At 39.4% G+C, this 18,690-nt stretch overlaps 1 protein-coding gene across 4 annotated transcripts; it reads left to right on the top strand.

The window, feature by feature from the left end:
• Positions 1–674: 674 nt before the first annotated feature.
• Positions 675–16,781, top strand: LOC127418378 (hyaluronan mediated motility receptor-like). 4 transcript variants are annotated; one of them, XM_051659012.1, is made up of 20 exons: positions 675–816; positions 1,194–1,292; positions 1,427–1,503; positions 2,123–2,200; positions 2,385–2,573; positions 2,722–2,808; positions 2,900–3,011; positions 4,758–4,823; positions 4,912–4,985; positions 5,120–5,190; positions 5,277–5,644; positions 10,492–10,640; positions 11,192–11,406; positions 11,489–11,605; positions 12,556–12,714; positions 13,251–13,637; positions 13,786–13,858; positions 14,449–14,625; positions 15,763–15,913; positions 16,257–16,781. In XM_051659012.1, the coding sequence occupies exons 1-20, from the start codon at positions 771–773 to the stop codon at positions 16,274–16,276; spliced, it is 2,715 nt and encodes a 904-aa protein (XP_051514972.1). In that variant the 5' UTR covers positions 675–770; the 3' UTR covers positions 16,277–16,781. The 4 variants fall into 4 exon arrangements, with proteins under 4 accessions (XP_051514972.1, XP_051514970.1, XP_051514973.1 ...); XM_051659010.1 differs by lacking the exon at positions 16,257–16,781 and having other exon boundaries at positions 1,430–1,503; positions 15,763–16,250; XM_051659013.1 differs by lacking the exon at positions 16,257–16,781 and having other exon boundaries at positions 5,277–5,611; positions 15,763–16,250.
• Positions 16,782–18,690: the final 1,909 nt, after the last annotated feature.

The following is an 18,690-nucleotide window of genomic DNA, read 5'->3' as shown; positions in this document are numbered from 1 at the left end:
TAATATTTTAGTGAAATATTGGTTGCCATGATATATTTTGTCAGGGCACATAAAATAAAGTTAAGCTGAATACTGTCAAATTTTTATCTCTTGTACATCTGAACAAATTGTGGTGAAAAGTCCTGTTATTGCACAAAGACCTCTAGTAATTTTTATTTTATTTTACAAAAAGTGATACAAATGATCACATTTTTATATATATGAAAAATTATATAATTTGGCTTTAATTTGTGTTATGAAAATGTATTCTTTTATAATTATAAGAGTATTGAAAATGTGGCATAAATTATTAACCTTATCATTATATTAGTTCAGGTTTAACCAGAAGCCTGTTTTTTCTGTTGTGCTTAAGTTGGAAATGATATAGATTTCATTAACAGTACAAACAAGAAAGCCAATAAAACTGGAACTTTGTAGTACTTGTACGAGTTTTGTGTAATATGGCCTTGTTTTCATTTTATATATTCGTACCCCTGACTATGTTCTTTTGTAATATTTTGAGCATTAAAAAAAATCATGGTAAGAAGAATTTAACGCTTCGTGACCAGTCGTGACGTACAATAACATCTCGTTTCTGGTTGGTTTAAATTTCTGTTTGTCACATTTCTTGCAATTTAATTGGCCAAGACCATTTCATTGCTGTGATTGGGCGGGGTTACTACTTTTCAAATTTCAGCGGCTGTGAAGGAGTTGTCGATGCTCTTGTGCAGTGTAGTTTTTTAATTTTTGTATAACTTTTTCACGCTTGGACTTTCGATATCATACCAGCCATGTCTTTCTCAAGAGCACCATTAAAGAGGTTCAACGAGCAAGTTGGTAAGTTTCACGCTTTTAAGAGCTTTAGCGTGTATGAATACAACTGTTATGTTCTTTATACACAGATTAATAGGTAAAACTAATGATTAAAGTTATCCTAATGTCATTTTTTTGTATATATATCTGACTCTCAAAATCACTAAATTTCGCCAAGTTGTGTAATTTCCTAGTGTGTTTTTTTTTTTTTTTTTTTTTTTTCCTTCATATAATCATATAGAAGTTAATGGAACTAAGACTTAAGTTTAAATTAAGACTTGATCTGCATGAATTTGCGTATCCGCATCAACTACATTTCAGATCATCTATCACTGTTCATCTGTCTCTGATTATGAGCAATCATACTGATAATTCTGACTGATCATTGATTTTATCCTAAGGTTGTGCCCCTCCGCCTGGTACTTATGAGGTGAAGTCTGGTGAACTAAAGGGAGCTGTATCATTTCACAAAGCAGAGCGCTTCAGAGCAGCTTCCAAAAGTGAGATTTATTTTTTTCTTTTTAAAATTAGCCCATTTTTTAAAATCTTTGGGTAAAGGATAAGAAGCTTTGCATCTTAGACATGTCTTAACTGACTGCTGTCTTAAGTTGTTTTTCTTTTGAATGCTTATCAGCAGAGTTACCTGCACAATCACCATCAAAAGAAGTACCAATGTCTCCAGTACGCCGGACTATGTCTGTTGATGGTTTGGTAAGAGCTGTGAACATCCCTTTTCCCCTTTAAATCCACATTACCAATCAAAAGTTTTGATACACCTGCTTGTTTTATTACTTTTTCAAATTTGAGAATAATAGTCAAGTAAGTAAAGCTATGAAATGACATGCATGGAAGCATTGGTGCTATGTAGTGACCATAAAATATAAAATGAGAAATATCTTACATTTTAACTTTTTCAAAGTAGCCACCATTTGCCTAGATTATAACTCTGCACATTTTGGGTATTCTCTCAACCAACTTCATGAAGTGTCCACTACCAGGGATGGTTTTTAAACTGTATTGAAGGAGTTACCATGTGTGCCGGGCACTTATTGGCTGCTTTTCTTTCACTATCCATTCCAATGCATCAATTTCAGTGAAAAGTGAAATTGATTATTTAAAATATTGGTTTTACACAAAAAGATACATATTTATGCATTGGAATAATTACTTCATATTTGCCTACAAAACTAATTTCAAAGCTCTTTAGATCAGAAGGATTTGGAGATCATGAGAAACACAAATTCACATTAAAGTAAGCTTTTGACTGGTAGTGTATTGCTTTATAGATGGCCACTTGGTGCAGAACCTGATTTTTCCTTTCCTTTCACAGGTTGATGGATTTAGTTCCAAAAAGGATAAAAATGCCTTCACACTTGAGATGAAACGTCAGAGACTACTAGAGAAAGAGGTATGTTTTGTTTTCATGTGAGTTCTGAAGGTATGTCTTCAAGTATATTACCTACAGTTTTACTTTAGTTGACTCTGGTTTCTGTGGGTCAAAGTGTAAAAGTAGAAGGTAAAATTTCCTCTGGTCATTTGTGGCTTGATCAGTTTCTATAACCTTGACTGTAACTGCTAATGCTTGGCCATAGATCCGTTCTTTGGTGCAGCAGAGAGGAGAACAGGACCGTAGGCTGCAGACCCTGGAGGAAGAGCTGAAGAAGCTGGAGTCTAAATTACTAGCAGCTGTCAGAGAGAAGACTGGCATTGCTGCCAATGTGGCTTCTCTTGAGAGGCAGCTGGCAGAGTTAAAGAAAGCTAATGAGTTCCTGAAGACCAAGGTGAGTGGTCGTTTTGTATCATGGTGATTTTACACTGTGTTTCATCAGTTATGTGTTTTGTGTAGGCTACTGTTTCGGCACATTGAGTGGTTTACAGAAGAACGTCTTGGCACATTTGCTGCCGTTTCTTTTTTTTTTTTTTTTATAGGTCTCTGCTGATACCACCAAGAAGAAAATCAATGCTCTTACTATGGAGCTCATTGAGGCTAATAATAAATTGGATACCAAAGACAAGGCAAGTCATCTCAATTACCTTAGACTTGCATGTGGTGAATTTGTGTACCTTTGAGTTTGTAAATGTAATCAGCTCTTGGGTCTTTTTGAAGGAGCTGAGCTTCCTACAGATCAGCTCAGATGGTAAAGTGAAGGTCTTGGAAACTGATCTGGAGACCACCAGAACCACTTTTAGGGTTCTCCAGGAGAGGAACAAGGATCTTGGTAAGTGTGCCTTGAGGAACTAGAAATATACATTCAAAAAGCTCTTTATTAGGAACACTATGGTCCTAATAAAGTGCCTGACGTGGTCTTCTGCTGTTATAGTCCATCCGCCTCTGGGTTCGACGTGTTGTGCGTTCTGAGATGCTATTCTGTTCACTACAGTTGTACAGAGGGGTTATCTGGGTTACCGTAGCCTTTCTGTCATCTCGAGCCACTGTGGCCATTCTCCGTTGACCTCTCTCATCAACAAGGTGTTTTCGTCCACAGAACTGCCGCTCACTGGATATTTTTGTTTTTTGCACCATTCTGTGTAAACACTACTGTTGTGTATGAAAATTTTAGGAGATCAGCAGTTATAGAAATACTCAAACCAGCCCGTCTGGCACCAATAATCATGCCACTGTTGAAATGATTGATATCACACTTTTTTTTTTTTTTTTTCCCCATTCTGATGGTTGATGTGAACATTATCTGAAGCTCCAGACCCGTATCTGCATGATTTTATGCACTGAACTGCTGCCACACATTTGGCTGAATAGATAATCACATAAGGTGTTCTGCTTGGTGAGTGTATAATTAATATATAATTGTATTTATTTATTCGTTTTGGAGGAAAGTCTTATTTGATAGAGTCTGACAAATGTCCAGTGTGGCGAATGAGAAATCATTTTAGTGAATCAGTTCATCTGTTTCAATGATGCAGCTAAAAAAAAAAAAAAACGATTCAGGAATTGATTGGGTCACTCAAAAGACATTGTGTGGCATTTTAGTGTTGTCTTTTTTTTTTTTTTGGTGTAATAAATGTTTTTAATGTTTTCGATTTGTTATATAGAAGAGATTCTCCCTTACATTCGAGTGGTTTACATACATTTTAATTGGTTCGACTGAATTATTAAGAAGAACCGACAGACATAAATGGCTAAACTCTGCTTGTTGGGCCTAACAGTACCCCTTAAAGGGGAGTCCTTCCTTGTATTTTCTAATTACTCCTTGTTTTGTTGCTCTCGTGAATAACCTAAAGCAGTCTTGTTCACTCAAATCCACGCTGATACACTGTATGGCCAAAAGTTTGTGGACACCCCCTTCTAATTAATGAATTTGGTTACTCCATTAAATCCGGTAAAGAAAGATCTTAATGTTTCTTTATGTAATGGCTTGGTCTTTGTGTGCTTCCAAATTTGTGGCTGTTTGGGGATAGCCCTTTTCTGTTCCAGCTTGACAATGCTCCTGTGAACAAAGTGAGGTCCATAAAGAAATGATTTGCTGTGTCTGGTGTGGAAGAAATTGACTGGCCTGCACAAAGCCCAGACCTGAACCCCACTGATCACTTTTGGGGTGAACTGGAACAGCAACTGTAAGTCAGGCCCCATCGACCAACATCAGTTCCTGACCTCACTGATAGCCTTGTGTCTGAATGAGAGCAAATCCCTGCAGCCATGTTACTACATACAGTATAGTGGAAAGCCTTCCCAAAAGAGTGGAAGCTGTTATTACAGCAAAGGGGAAAATTGATGCCTAAGGTTTTGAAATCAAATGTTCATCAAGCACATATAGTGTCCACAAACTTTTGGCCATATAGTATATATCTACTAAGGTATAGTGAAATCTCAACCTGTTGATACATTTCAGTTATATATAATATATAGTGTCACACCGCCCAACCCTAGAATAACCTTAAAAATAAGGCAGTTTTGCTTTTTTTATTATTTATTTATTATTATTTATTTTTTTTACATTGTTTTTCAGAGGAGCTTCATCAAGAGACAAAAACCCAGAACGAACAACTTGAAAATGAAATGGATAAATTGCATGGTTTGTTTGCATGGTAACATCTGTGTTTGTTTTATGATGCCATTTAGATTGGCTACATCTCACTTTTATCTGTCTTCTATGTATTAAGCCATAATCCAGGAGCTGAGAGAGGAGATCAAAGCACTGCAGAGTTACCTGGACTCAGCAAATGAAGAGCTTCAGGTATGGGTTTTGGTCAACAGAATTTGACTTTCCTAAGCCATTTGACATTTACTCACCACTTGGGTTGAATCATCAGTCTTTGAAGTGCTGCTTGGTTGGAGATAAGCTGTCTGTCTCACTCTCCAATGTCAAAGGATTTGCGGATTAAGCTGCAGGACAAATCAACCATGGAGCGCCGTGTCTCTGATGCTCAAGAGAACCTCAGGTTAGAACTGTGTGCATTTTTATATCGTTGTCACGGTAGCAGCATCAGTGTTCTTGTCCTCATTTGTTTGTACCTGATCTGTTTAGTGACGTTGAGCAGAAGTTAGAGAAATGTACTGGGGAACTGAAGGACCGTCAGGAGGTGCTGAAGGTAATGGAAAAGGAGCTCCAGAAGTGTCAGCAAGAGCTGCAGGACTCCCAGAAGGCTCTTGAGGAGAAGGAGAGAGAGATGGAGTGCCATGTGAATGAGCTGCAGTCCTCTCGGGCCACATTGAAAGAGCTGGAAGAGCAGATGCAGCAGGGAGCTCAGGATCTCGAGAATTCCCGGAGCTTAGTACGGCAGCAGGAGCAAGAGCTGGCCCGTGTGAAGGAGGTCCTGAGAAGAACCGAGGAGGAGCTGGATCAGCGTGTGGCACTCATGGGTGAGCGCTGCCTGCTGCTGGAGGATGAAAGAGGTGAAGAAGATTTGGTTAAAAAAAAAATGCAGCATGACTTCAGGCTTTACTTTAGAACTTGATTAAAATGAAGGCAGATGAGATGCACATAATTTTTTCTCTTTTCGATTAACACTTTATTGATTCCAGCAAATGAAACAGAAAAACAAAACATATATGTACAGAATCTACTTTTAACCCCATTATTCCCTTTCCCCTTCCCAATCTCCAACCCCACCCTGACCCCCAACAAACAACCCTGTGGTCAAAGCTAAAATACACACACAAAGAAACAAAAAAAACTAATATATATATATCACATACACACGCACGCATTTAAAACTATAAATCCCTCTCCACTACCCCTCCCGAGAGCCTCCCAAAAAGGTCAAATAGCTGCCCCATTTCCTATTAAATACCCCCAGATTGCCTAGCCTTCTATCAGACATTTCTTCAAATGCCGCCACCCTGACCATCTCTGTGCACCACTCCTGAAATGAGGGCACTCCAGCCAACCTCCATCCCCTAAGAATGATCTGTCTGCCAATCATAACACTGGCTAGAACCGAATTTCTTATGTATTTATCCCCTATATTAATGGCCGCCCCATCACCTAAAATACAGAGTCTGGGGCAAAATGAAATTCGAGTGCCCAACACGTCACACACAATACTCTGAACCCTCAACCAAAATTCTTGGATCTTAACACGCCACCAAAAAACATGGGTTGTGTCCCCATCTTCTGATTGGCATTGCCAGCTGGTGGGTGTGTCTTTAAGTCCAAGCCTATGCAATCTAGAGGGGGTCCAGTAGAATCGATGTAAACTCTTGAATTGCATAAGGCGCACCCTTGCATCTCTAGATGCCGACTTGATGTTTTTTAGAGTCCTAGCCCACACTCCCTCCTCCAATACCAAGTTTAAATCTTTCTCCCATAATCTCTTAAGAGAAGTTGAAGCTCTGTCCCCCAGACTCTGAATTAGCAGGGAATAATACACTGATGCCTCATGACCTTTTCCAAAGGCAGTAATCACCACTCCCAGAGTAACTGCCGCTTTAGGGGGGTGTATGCTACTCCTAAAAAATAGTACAGAGTAGGTGGCACAGTTGTAAATACCTAAAGAATTGAGACCTGTGAATCCCAAAATGTTGAACCATTTTTTCAAAGGATCTCAACACTCCACTCTCATATAGGTCATCGAGTTTATTAATCTCCCTCACAATCCACTCTGTCCAGCAGAAAAGGGACTTATCAATACATAATTTTGGGTTCAGCCATATTCTCGAAGCAACATTTGAATAAATATCTGAATTAAACATTCTGGACACTTTTGTCCATACCGCATGCAAATGCGAGAAAACGGGGTGTAACTTAACTTCTCCGGTTAGTTTGATAGAAAGGATTTGCAATGGAGAGATGGAGCAAGAACTTCCTGTTCAATACAAAACCAGGGTTGGGGCTCTCTCAGGTGGAAGCGACCAATGAGCCAAATGTCTGAGACCATCTTGGGTAGGCCTAGCCCACCTTTGTCAATTGGCCTATGTAATTTACTGAAGTGTAATCTGGGACATTTACCATTCCAAATGAAGGACTTCGTGATGCTATCAAATTGCTTGAAATAAGAGAGGGGGACATCTATAGGGAGAGAGTTTAGCAGGTAGTTGAATTTTGGAATACAATTCATTTTAATAAAATACGCAAATACTTAATGCCCTGTTTGGGCAACTGGAAGGCGCTCGGCTGAAAAGCCGTTACTGGGCAGTACGCTGTCAGTGCCAAAGCTTTGGATTTAGACCAATTCACTCTGTATCCTGAGGAATGAATAATTCTGTGGAGGCAAGGCATAGATCTAGTAGGGTTGGAGACAAATAATAAAACATCCACATAAAGCAAAAGCTTATGCGTCACACCTCCTGCCACCACCCCTGGAAAATCATCCTCCTTTCTTATTGTGGCTGCTAATGGTTCCAGGGTAAGACAGAACAATAATGGGGAAAGAGGGCAACCCTGCCGGGTGCCCTATCCAGAGTAAAATAATCTGAAATTAATCCATTCGTTTGACCTGCCACAACTGGGTGTCTAAAGTAACTTTATCCACCCAATAAAATCTTAAAAAGATAATCCCATTCTACCATATCAAATGCTTTTTCGGCATCAAGCGAGATGGAAGCGACTGGAGTCATTAATGAATTGACATTAATGAAATGCCTAATGTTATCAGAAGAGTTACGGCCCCGAATAAAACCCACCTGATCTATATGTATAAGAGATGTCATAACTTGACTGGGTAGCCTAAACGTTTGACAATATTTTAACGTCTAGCTGGATCAGGGAAATTGGATGGTAACTCTTACACTCGCTTGGATCTTTGTCCTTTTTAAGAATCAGACTGATCCAGGCTTGTGTCATGGTTGGCAGAAGCTTTCCATTCTTTAATGATTCCGTATAAATTTCTAGCAAAAGTGGCGCCAGTTCTGTAGCATAAGATCTAAAAAATTCAGCAGCAAAGCCATCTGGTCCCGGAGCCTTGCCTGTAGGCAAGGCCTTAATTACCTCGCCAAGCTCCTCCAAGGTTATCTCAGAATCAAGAGAATTTTTTACTCAGCCGACAGTTTAGGAAGTTCTAATGGTTCCACAAAGTTTCTAATATCCTCTTCAGTAGACAAAGACGTGGAACTATAAAGATCAAGATAGAATTCTTTAAAAGCATTATTAATATCAGTGGCCGAAGTAAATATTTCACCACCAGCAGATTTCACTGAGGGAATGGTAGAAAAAGGCTCTCTCTATTTGATATATCTAGCCAAAACTCCACCTTCCACGACAAAATAGTATTATATCTGTATTTCAGTCGGGTCAAATCTCTGAGGCCATTAGAATCATTTGGTGTTTCAGCTCTGCCTTGGCACTTTTAATATTCCTCCCAAGCCACGCCCACAGAGGATACTGAGGACCAGTTGGTCTCCATATAGACAATGATTTCAGCCTTTAACATTTGTTGGAATTCAGGATTTTGCAAAAGGATACATTAAAGCGCCAACTATATGATTTCCTTTTCTTCATATGAGGCAACACCTCTAAACACACAGGACGTGATCTGAGACTAAAATGTTTCCAATTGAGCAATCAACAACAGATGAAATGAGGGACTTGGTTATATATATAAAAAAAAAAAGAAAATCTTCTAGAATGAATCTTATGAACTGATGACAAAAATGTATAGTTCCTACCAGATGGGTTCAAAAGTCTCCAAATAGCTGTAAGACCAAGATTTTTACACATCCTGCGAATCGTCATTATCACGGTTAATTACACCCTTTTGATTATCGTAACGATAGCATTACGTTTCTGACAGTGTACCCCTCAAAACCACAATGTAATCAATCTCAAAATTAAAAATAAGCTCCCTCTTTGTTTGTGTTTAGTTGTCAGGTAATTGTCACTGGATTTCGAATTAAGTGAAAAGTCACATCATGCGTGAACTCTATCGATCATCGTTTTCATGATCGATCATTGCTGCCATGTCCGAGTACCCTAGTACTCGAGTACTCATGCCATCCCTAATCAAAAGATTAAAGTCTCCTCCCAATAATATATCATGAGGGGTGCCAGTGGCTTGCAACATCCCTTCAAGATCTATAAAAAAAACCCTGATCATCAACGTTAGGTGCATAAATATTAGCCAAAATAAGACTTCACCCCTGAATTTCAGCTAAAACAATAATGACTCTTCCTAATTTATCTTTAATCTGTTTGAGTCATTTGAATTGTAGATGTTTACTTATCAGCGTAATGACTCTCCTTCTCTTACTTGAGCCAGCACTAAAGAAAATATGCCCACCCCATATCCTCCCAGATTTTTCAGCTTCCTGCGGAGAAAGATGCGTTTCTTGAAGAAACACTATCATATTTCTTAAGAAGAGAAATAACCTTTTTATGGGGTGCCCCAACCCATTCACATTCCATGTGGAGAGACAATCAACTCATTAACATTTGACATTTTGACATATAAGAAAAAATAGATTGTGTGTCAAAAACAAGATTATAAAGACCACATTCCAACATTAGTGTGACAATCAAACCCCAAACATCCCCCAGAACCAAACAAACAGAAAAAAGAAAAACATGCGCATTAACCCCACGCACGACAACGCCAACTGGCATCCATCCCTCCAAACTCAAACAGTCCATGCATGAACCCCTGCGACAACTTTGCCATTGAGTTGCTCAAGTCCAGTGTTTCTATACAAATTTTGTGAGACAGAATTACACCGCAAAAGATAATCTGTAAAACAAACTCCAGCCAATAGACGGGATAAGCGCAGAGCATGTTCATCCATAAAACTGACCTGAAGATGTGACACTCTACGAAATAAACTCCAGCCTCTAGGCGGAACCAGCACAAAAAGAGCACGCAAAATCCTTAAACAGTCAAGCAAATGTTCAGTGAGCCAGTCCACTTGGCTGCAATGCGTGTACAACAAGATGATTTACTCCACTGACTTTGCAAAAAATACTCCACAAAACAAACCCCAGCCAACAGGAGAAATAAGCACAAAGATTGTGTAGATTCATCCACAAAACTGTTGCGATGGTGTGCCACTCTACAAAATTAACTCCAGCCGCTAGGCGGAACCAGCACAAAAAAAAAGCGTGCAGAATCCTCAAACAGTCAAACGAATGTTCAGTGAGTCGGTCCACTCGGCTGTAACGTGAGTACAACAAGATGACTTACTCACTCCATTGATTTTATGAAGGACAGCTTGCTGTTCACACGTCCGATCCTCCCATGGCGTCGCACATAATGAATCATTACATTTTGCGTATTTTACTTACTTGGGCACAAACTTTTTAATTGTTTTTGCAGCCAGGACACAGGAGGAGGGTCTGCGACGGGTACAAGAGCTCAAGGCAGAGATCAACTCGTTGGAGGAGAGCAGGAAGACTGAGGAGGAGGCACATGAAAAACTGAAGGAGGAACATTCTGCACTGACCAAACAACTGGAGGAAGAGATGGTACGTAGAGAAGAGTGTCAGATAAAGGTGCCATTTACACCTGGTATAAATATGCATCTCAAATGCAGTCACTGATGACTTCTGATCAGACTGCAATACTTAATGTCAATAGAGCCAAATACCAAATATTAACAGGGCCAAAGTAAATGGGGGCGGGGTGGGGGAGGGGGGGGGAGTTTCAGAATTAAGAGTTTCTGACTGACTATAGTGCAGATCCCAACCAAAGAATCACTTGTGAATCATTTGTCATTAGTTAATATAATTATAAACTTTTTTTTTTTTTTTTTTTTTTTTCCATTACTGTGTAAATGTGTACCATGAACAGGTGCATTTACACAGAATTTTAAGCATGCCACTTGGAATTGGTACCTGTTATCTTCAGAAAAAGAATGATTAATGAATATGCATAATACACATCTCTTGATTTATAACCGCAAGAGCGGGACACTTAAGTAGTCTAGTCTCTCAATCAGGAAGTCAAAGTTGCCCTGATCGACTTTATATGGATTAACCTAATGTCTCTTAAGCTCCTCTAATGTGTGTTGCTGCAGGTTCACAGCAGCTCCCTGGCCAGCATGCTTGAGCGCCTGAAAGATGAGACCGAGGCAGAGAGGAGACAGCTGGGTGAGGAACTGGAGGATGCACTTGAGGAGCTGTCAGAGCTGGAGAAGCAGGAGCAGTGCAGCGAGGAGGCCATTGTGAAGCTCACGCAGGAGAACCACACACTGGAGCAAGAACTAAAGAAGACCTGTGCTGAGCTGGAGGGGTGAGAACCACACCGTCTCCTAACTGAGCTGAGGGGGATTATGGCTTTGTTGGAAACTGACCATTATCAGTGTCTCCAACAGGAAGTGTGCTGAGATGCAAGCCTTGGAAGAAACTCATGTGACGGCAATGAAGAAACTAGAAGAGGATCATAACCGCTGTCTCGCCAAGCTGGGAGACTTGTCCACTGACCTCGAGAGGTAACAACAGCATTTCCCCTTTTTTTAATTCGGCAGCAGTGATCTGAAACCTGATTTTTCACGGTGCGACTGAAGCCTGGTTTTCACAAAAGTTTGGAATCATGGAACCACTTGATTTAATGACCTACCCTGTATCTCTGGATTGCAACCAACAGACGTGCAGGTTTCCCTCAATATCGTGGTGCAGACCACAAAACTTATGTGACCCATTTGAATTCTAGTGAGTTTTCTAGTGTAAAGCGCTGTTGACTCATCGGAAGTCTTGAGCTTCTAGAGCCCTTCAAGTGCCAAAGCTCCTAGTTAATAAACACAGACATGAGAAGGCAAACATGAACGACCCATTTATAATGATTCTAAGGTAGTTTTAAGCTATTCCTACACCAACACACGTAAATACGGGTCTGGATTTGCAGGCTTATATACTGTACGTGTGCACAACAGCACTGCTACTGAAATGAATGAGTTTATTTTTTTGTGCTCCTCATTCTAAATCTAGAGAAATGCTGTCATCTCTTGTTGCATTATGTTAGCTTTGTATGTTACCCTGTTATGGCCATAATAATTTGATAATATGCAAAAGTTGTGGGAAAAATAGAACCTGGAGCTTGTTGCAGTGAAAGTGCATGTTATGCACTATGGGGCATATTACAGAAAGATACTAGAGATAGGATTATTATATTATAAAATTTTAAATCGAGGATGTTTTCTGTAATACACCCCTAGGCGAGTATGTAATAATTGATACAGGCCTGAGTTATAATAACTGGAATGCTATCAAATGAATCTATATTGAATCAAATTAAAATCGAATCAAGATACCAGTGCTGATACCTAACCCTACTGTCCATAGACAAAGTGTTAAGTAACCCAGAATGTTTCTATAACCACAACAAACCATTACTGTGGCCATCAGGTTTCTCACTGAATGTTTTACTTTTAAATTCCAACAGCACTAGACAGGCTTTGGGAAAGCAGAAAGATCAGGCTGAGGCTCAAACTCTTCAGCTGGAGGAAAAAGTAAACAAACTCAACCTACAGTTTCAAGAAGATCAGCAGGAGCTCATAAACTACCAGCAAATCCAGGAGAAACAGCGAGAGGAGTATGCTAGGTCAGTATCCTGCTTCACAGCTCTCTATTTGCAAATACCAAAAGTTTATCCCTTCTTTCTGTTTACAAAAAAGACTATTCAGCTATCCATCACAAATATGCAGTTCTCATGTAGATGACAATTGGGTTAAAGATAATTAAAGGGATAATTTACAGTCGGCCAGTCATTATCTCGAAATACACCTGATCACCCTGGCTGGGTTTATCACCCTGTACTAATTGGACATTTTCCCGCTTATTGCATGGCTACTTTACAAATAAATAGACATTAAAACAAATTCAAATCAATCAATATTTCATGTCAGAGTGAATGTGATGCAAGAGACTAGCACAGTTAGTGTAGTGCTTCTTATGCGACAATATTTGACTGCAGAATGCTGCAACTGTCTAATCAGAATCAAGTCTTTAAGAGAGACTTATGCAGTTGTGTACTGTTATTAAACTACTGTAGATTATTTAAAAGAATTCATAGTTTTAGATGACTTTTTAAAATAGAAAAGTTTGAAGAGGTATGTATCACATTGTATTGTGTTAAAGGATGCTTTTAGAAGTTCAGACTAAACTGACTCAGAGAGAGGAAGAGTTGAAGCAAGCAGCAGAGACTCAAAGTGAGGAGCTGAGTCGCCTGCAGGCCGAGGTGGAGCAGGAGAGAAGAGAGAAGGAATGTGCCCAAACCCAACTGCAGAGAGAACAGAAGAGGAGTGAGTCAGTGGAAGGCCATTCTGTGGAAGCCAGCAGGCTGCGGGGCCTCGTTGAGGATCTGCAGGCGGAGGTTTTGGAGCTGCACAAGCAGGTGGGCGAGGAAAGAGCTACTGCTCAACGTCACACTGCAGATTGGAAGCAGGAGAGACAACAGCTATACATACAGATGGAGAAAGAGAGACAGGAATTACACAAACAACTTTTAGAGGCACAGCTGCAGAGGTGAGAAAGTCAACTAGACTGTCTCTAGTCTGAGATGGTGTCCTGGTGTGCCCTCATTAAGTCTGAAATGCATTGTGCACATTCATGAGCATATGCGTTTTTTGTTGTTGTATTTAATAAGTCTTGTCATCTGTGTTTTCACTCACAGCACATGTAACGCTGAGACTGAGCACTGGAGAAACTTGTATGAAGAGCTTTATGCTAAAGTTAAACCATTTCAGGTATGCAAAGATTTCCTTTAAAGAGTTATAAGTTTTATGTTTCCAGTTTTCTTTTTTTTTTTTTTCTGTGGTCCATTCTATTTTTGCGCCAAAAACTGTCATTTTGTTTCTCCTGACCATTTTCCACCCTCTCTCTGACCCTTAAAAATCGTAAAGGTACAGTAGCAAAAAACAGTCTATGTAACTGCACTCTTCGCATGTGAAATGGGTAAGAGCTCTGCGGGTTTGCTGTCATGTCTGTTATATTTTGTTGGACAGTCCTTCAATAGCAATCTCTTTGCAAAGCCTGCATTACATTTGTGACATGTTCACAAAACAATCCACACTGAGATGAGCCACACAGACTGTTAAGGTCAGACTGAAATGCTCCAGAAACTTCTAAATAAACTGTAGGTGCTGCAAAATATCAAGGAAAATTAGATTTCTTATCATACAACCCTTTTAACAATTCTTTTTGTTACTGCTGCCAACCTTTCTATATTTTTACAAGAGTGGATTCATCTCTTGGCAGATATTTTGGAGGTTGAAAAGTACATATGTGCTAGAAGTACAGGTGTTTCTCTAATTTATCTGTTTACTTTGGTCCTCAGGAACAGCTGGACAGCTATGCAGCAGAGAGGAACGCCTTGCTGAATGAGAAGGGTGCCACGCAGGCTGAGTTGAACAAGTTGGCCAATGCATATGCCAATCTGATGGGCCATCAAAACCAGCGACAGAAGATAAGGCACATGGTCAAACTCAAAGAGGAGAACTTGGAGCTCAAACAAGTAAGGATTATGTATCTGCAAGTCTGCATTGTAGTGTAACTCAATGTTGTCTCTATTCATCCTTTAGAATATTCAGCAGTGTTAGACACAAGTACCCGAGTGCATAGACATGACAACAATGAAAAACAATAACTGTAACTTTTGAAACACGCAACTGACGGAATGGAATAGAATGCCACAGTGCCCGGCAAGGGACAGGTTCAGTTCATTTAGTTTTTTCGTGGCCACGTCATATTAACTCATGGGAACGTGGCATGTTGTGGCCACTAGATATTATGTTGAGCAATCGACATCCTGCTCTCTTAGCCATGATTTTTAATTAAGGGGTAACGACATCCTTTACTCATGGCCACGACTTTGTATGTTATGGGAACGAGATCCTTTTCAGGACTTTATGTTGATGTAAAGGATTTTAAAAAAGACATATGACTGTGTCATGGACAAACGGCAAAAATGGAGATGACTAATGAAGTAACATTTTATTTTGAATTAGGAATGACATACAAAGACAGTGCGGTCGCTGGCGTTTAAGACATGGTTGCATTATAAGTGAAAGGCATTGAAAACACCTTCTGAAAGTTAATGGGCTTTGCAGACAAAAATGTGCGAGTTTGAATGAAACCGTCGGACTGATCATTGATCAGTTAAACGGTTCTGGACGCTTCCACGGATACCGCTGGATGCACACAAAATGTTTAGAAAATGGTATAAAGAGAAAAAAATATCAACAAACAAGTCACAAAGTCATGGCCACGAGATAAGGATGTTGGCCACAACAGATTATCACATTCCCACGAGTTAATATGATGTGGCCACAACAAAACTAATTGAACCGAACCTGTCCCTTCCTGGGCACCCTAGAATGCAGTGATCTTGAGACATGTTTTTTGTAACTATTTTTAACTTCAGATGATGTCTGCTGCTCATGGTGCAAAACACTGAAAAAAATTAGACTTGATGCAATGGCCATAAATGTCATTCTGATGCACGTGAAAGTAACCAGCATTTAAAATATTTGTCAGAACATGTCTCATGGCTCCCCATCCTCCAAATAACCAAATTTCGCAAGCCCAGTTTTCAGTTTGTTGTTGCTGCTGCATAGCTGACCTCCATGTTTGTAAATGTGTGTTTCTGCAGGAGATATCCAAGCTCAGAGCTCAGGTTGGGAAACAGAAGCAAGCGCTGGATCGGCTCAAGCCCAGCCAGGCGCCACGTAGATTCGACCCCAGCAAGGCTTTTAAACATGAACACAAAGAAAACCAGCAGCCCACCTCAGCTCTTACACAGAGTGAGTTATTAAAACACTATAACCAGACATGATGTAATAAGATTCCAGCAACAAGCTTTGTCCACACTGAACATGAAAATGCTGTGCGTCACGACACACTCGCAGATAATCGGAACATACTTTGTTTAATGTAAAAGTGGGATTTTGGACCAATAAGATTTAATGGCGAGCAGAACTACCCGTTGCGACAATGTCCTGTCGCTTGTTTTGTATCACTTTAGGACACGGTTTAACTTGCTGTTGAACTGCGAACAGAACGTCAGATCAATACTGTATAATTATTTTTAATGCCCTTTAAATTACATTGAACTGACATCTAATTTAATCTTTCTTTTGTTCCAAGGCAACAAGAAATTGCATTAAACTTCTTTTGGGGAGTGACCCTGGTCTATGGAAGACTGTTCAATTGTTTTTATTTTAAGCTTAACATGATCATTGTGATGGGAAAGTCCAGCATACATGTCTTGACTGTGTCTCTTAGAATGTGGCTCTTATTTATGTATGTTTTATTTGTGTGTTTGTGGATGTAATACAGTGACAGTTAGGCTAAAGCATTGCCAACTCCCTTTCTTGCCATTGATATTATGTGACAAAGTTAATGCACTCTTAAGAAAAAATATCTGTGGTCCAACAAACCTTATGCAATGTTTAAAGAACTGTTCCGTTGAATTTATTCATCTTAGTCTGAAAATCTATTTGTGGGTGTAATGACAGCATGTTGTTGTGATTTTATTGTTGTAAATTGTATTACTTTTTTTTTTTCATTTTTTTTTTGTCTGTCATTAGGGACCACAACAGGAAAAATGTCGATGTTAAACTGCTTGCATTTGATAAATTTTTCAAAATAAAAAAAAAATTTTATTGCATTTTTTTTAAATAAAATACTATCAACTTTAAAACCAGTTTGGTTCTCATTTTTGTCATTTTGATTTCATGCCATAATTTAACACTAAAGGCATTTAATTTTAGCATTATTGTTATCCATTTCTTTTTAGTGTGAGAGGTTTAAACCAAGACTTTTCCAACAGAGGGTGCTAGAACACCACACGAGAACCAGAGTGTTTCTTGTTCAATTGAATCCTCTTGTAAGACCTTTCTTTTTTTTATAATATATAATACAAGCTCAATACACAATACACCTTCTCTTTTAATGGCTCAGCCTCCACAACATCATAATCTGCTAGATTTGAGAGCAAAACTGGGAGGGGAGGTATAATAAACAAATCATGATCAGATTTGATGCTCTTACTACACTACCAGACCAAATGTTGGACCAACTTGAAAGAAATTTTGATCTAAAGGCTTAAGCTTTAATGCTTGAAATCAGTTTTAGCAGAAAAGAAGTTTGACTGGATAGTGAAGGCAAAGCAGCATACATGCGAACTCCTTCAATTCTGTTTAAAACCATCCCTGGTGGATAACTCCATGATTAAGCTATAGATGTATATGTATACAGTTTGGGCACTACATAATTCCCGTACTCCCATTTGTGTTCATAGTTTTGATGAGTTATTTTTCATACTAAGGTATGGAAACTAGTAGTAATAAAGAACAAGTGTGTCCAAAGTTTTTGACTGTGTGTGTACATACAGTATGAACCGATAATCCTCACCCAGCAAAGCCTCCAGGTCCCTCTTGCTTCTGTTGGAGTAAAAGAAGCTGCTAGGCCTGCAGATTAGGTAAAGCGTATCCACCAGGTTGGAGTCACACAGGTGTCATGATGGGGTTGTGAGTGATCCAGGCAGGGAAGCCAGCAGCAGGATTATTGCTGCTGCCTGTAGCAACGGGACCATGATGGGAAGAAGCTGTGGACACAGGCTTGTACAAACTACCTGGAATACTGCAGAAGTGTAGAGGCAAATAAATTATATGTATGAACAGATTGCACATTTTATAATCTGTTTAAATCAGTATTTTGGTTTTTAATTATAGCCTGTTCTGTACATAAATGCATTTAGTTAAGTTAGATTAATGTTAAGTTGTAAAACATGTAAAGAGTTGGTTGTTTAGACTGTTTTTGCAAGCCAGAAGAGGAACAAAAGTATATTTGGTTTCCCACTTACTTTCCCTGATAGAGCACAATTAATTAGGAGTGGTTGGGATTGGGACAGAATTCGACCCCTTATATAGCCTCCTGTTTGCCAGGGCCCTTGCTCTTGATGGCATTAGCGGAAAAACAAAAGTTCCCGTGTAATGACATGACTCCTTATGTCATCTTGCTAAGAAGTATTAGGCCACCAGATAATTGTAATGGGTTTTATACGGTTCAGATTAAAATGTACAGGTCAGGAGTGTATCTCAGTTCAAAAGTATAATTTATTCATCTTGCTCAATAATTTATTCATGAGTGTTTTGATAAAAAGTGGTGACTAACTAAATCAGCTAACAGGAAAGAGATCCTTGTTGACAAATGAGACTAGGAAGTAGTTTTCAGAAGTGTTAGATTTACAAGGAACTATGATGAGAGTGGGATTTTTGAAAGGAGAGAGGCAGGCAAGGAGACCCCTTGGAGGTGTCTAAAGCAGCACAGGGGCTTCTGGGGAGAAAAAGAGACTCCTGGGGGGAAAGTGTGAATTTGCAGTGGAGGAGCAACAGCATCTTCACATTTTAAGTTTCTTCAGATGTTAACACCAAAGCACACACAGAGGACTGGTCTAAGTGAACCCCTGAGGTAATGTGATGCTTTCTTTCAGTTTTGTCTTCTTCAGATTGGTGTCTGTATGTCACTGGGCCGTTATCAGGGAACTGAGAATAGAGCTTTAATCAGACCTTAAATG

This window comes from Myxocyprinus asiaticus, chromosome 27 (genome assembly GCF_019703515.2).
Source record: "Myxocyprinus asiaticus isolate MX2 ecotype Aquarium Trade chromosome 27, UBuf_Myxa_2, whole genome shotgun sequence".
In the NCBI taxonomy this organism is placed as follows: domain Eukaryota; kingdom Metazoa; phylum Chordata; class Actinopteri; order Cypriniformes; family Catostomidae; genus Myxocyprinus; species Myxocyprinus asiaticus.
The sequence above is the reverse complement of the archived record's forward strand: the minus strand, read 5'-3'. Positions and strand labels throughout refer to the sequence as shown.

Bases quoted from the DNA above. Each gene is read 5' to 3' on its own strand.
- LOC127418378 (XM_051659009.1), top strand. From the start codon at position 771: ATGTCTTTCTCAAGAGCACCATTAAAGAGGTTCAACGAGCAAGTTG. The intron at 4,986-5,119 runs GTATGGGTTTTG...CCAATGTCAAAG, and splicing joins CAGCAAATGAAGAGCTTCAG to GATTTGCGGATTAAGCTGCA. The intron at 13,859-14,448 runs GTATGCAAAGAT...TTTGGTCCTCAG, and splicing joins CTAAAGTTAAACCATTTCAG to GAACAGCTGGACAGCTATGC.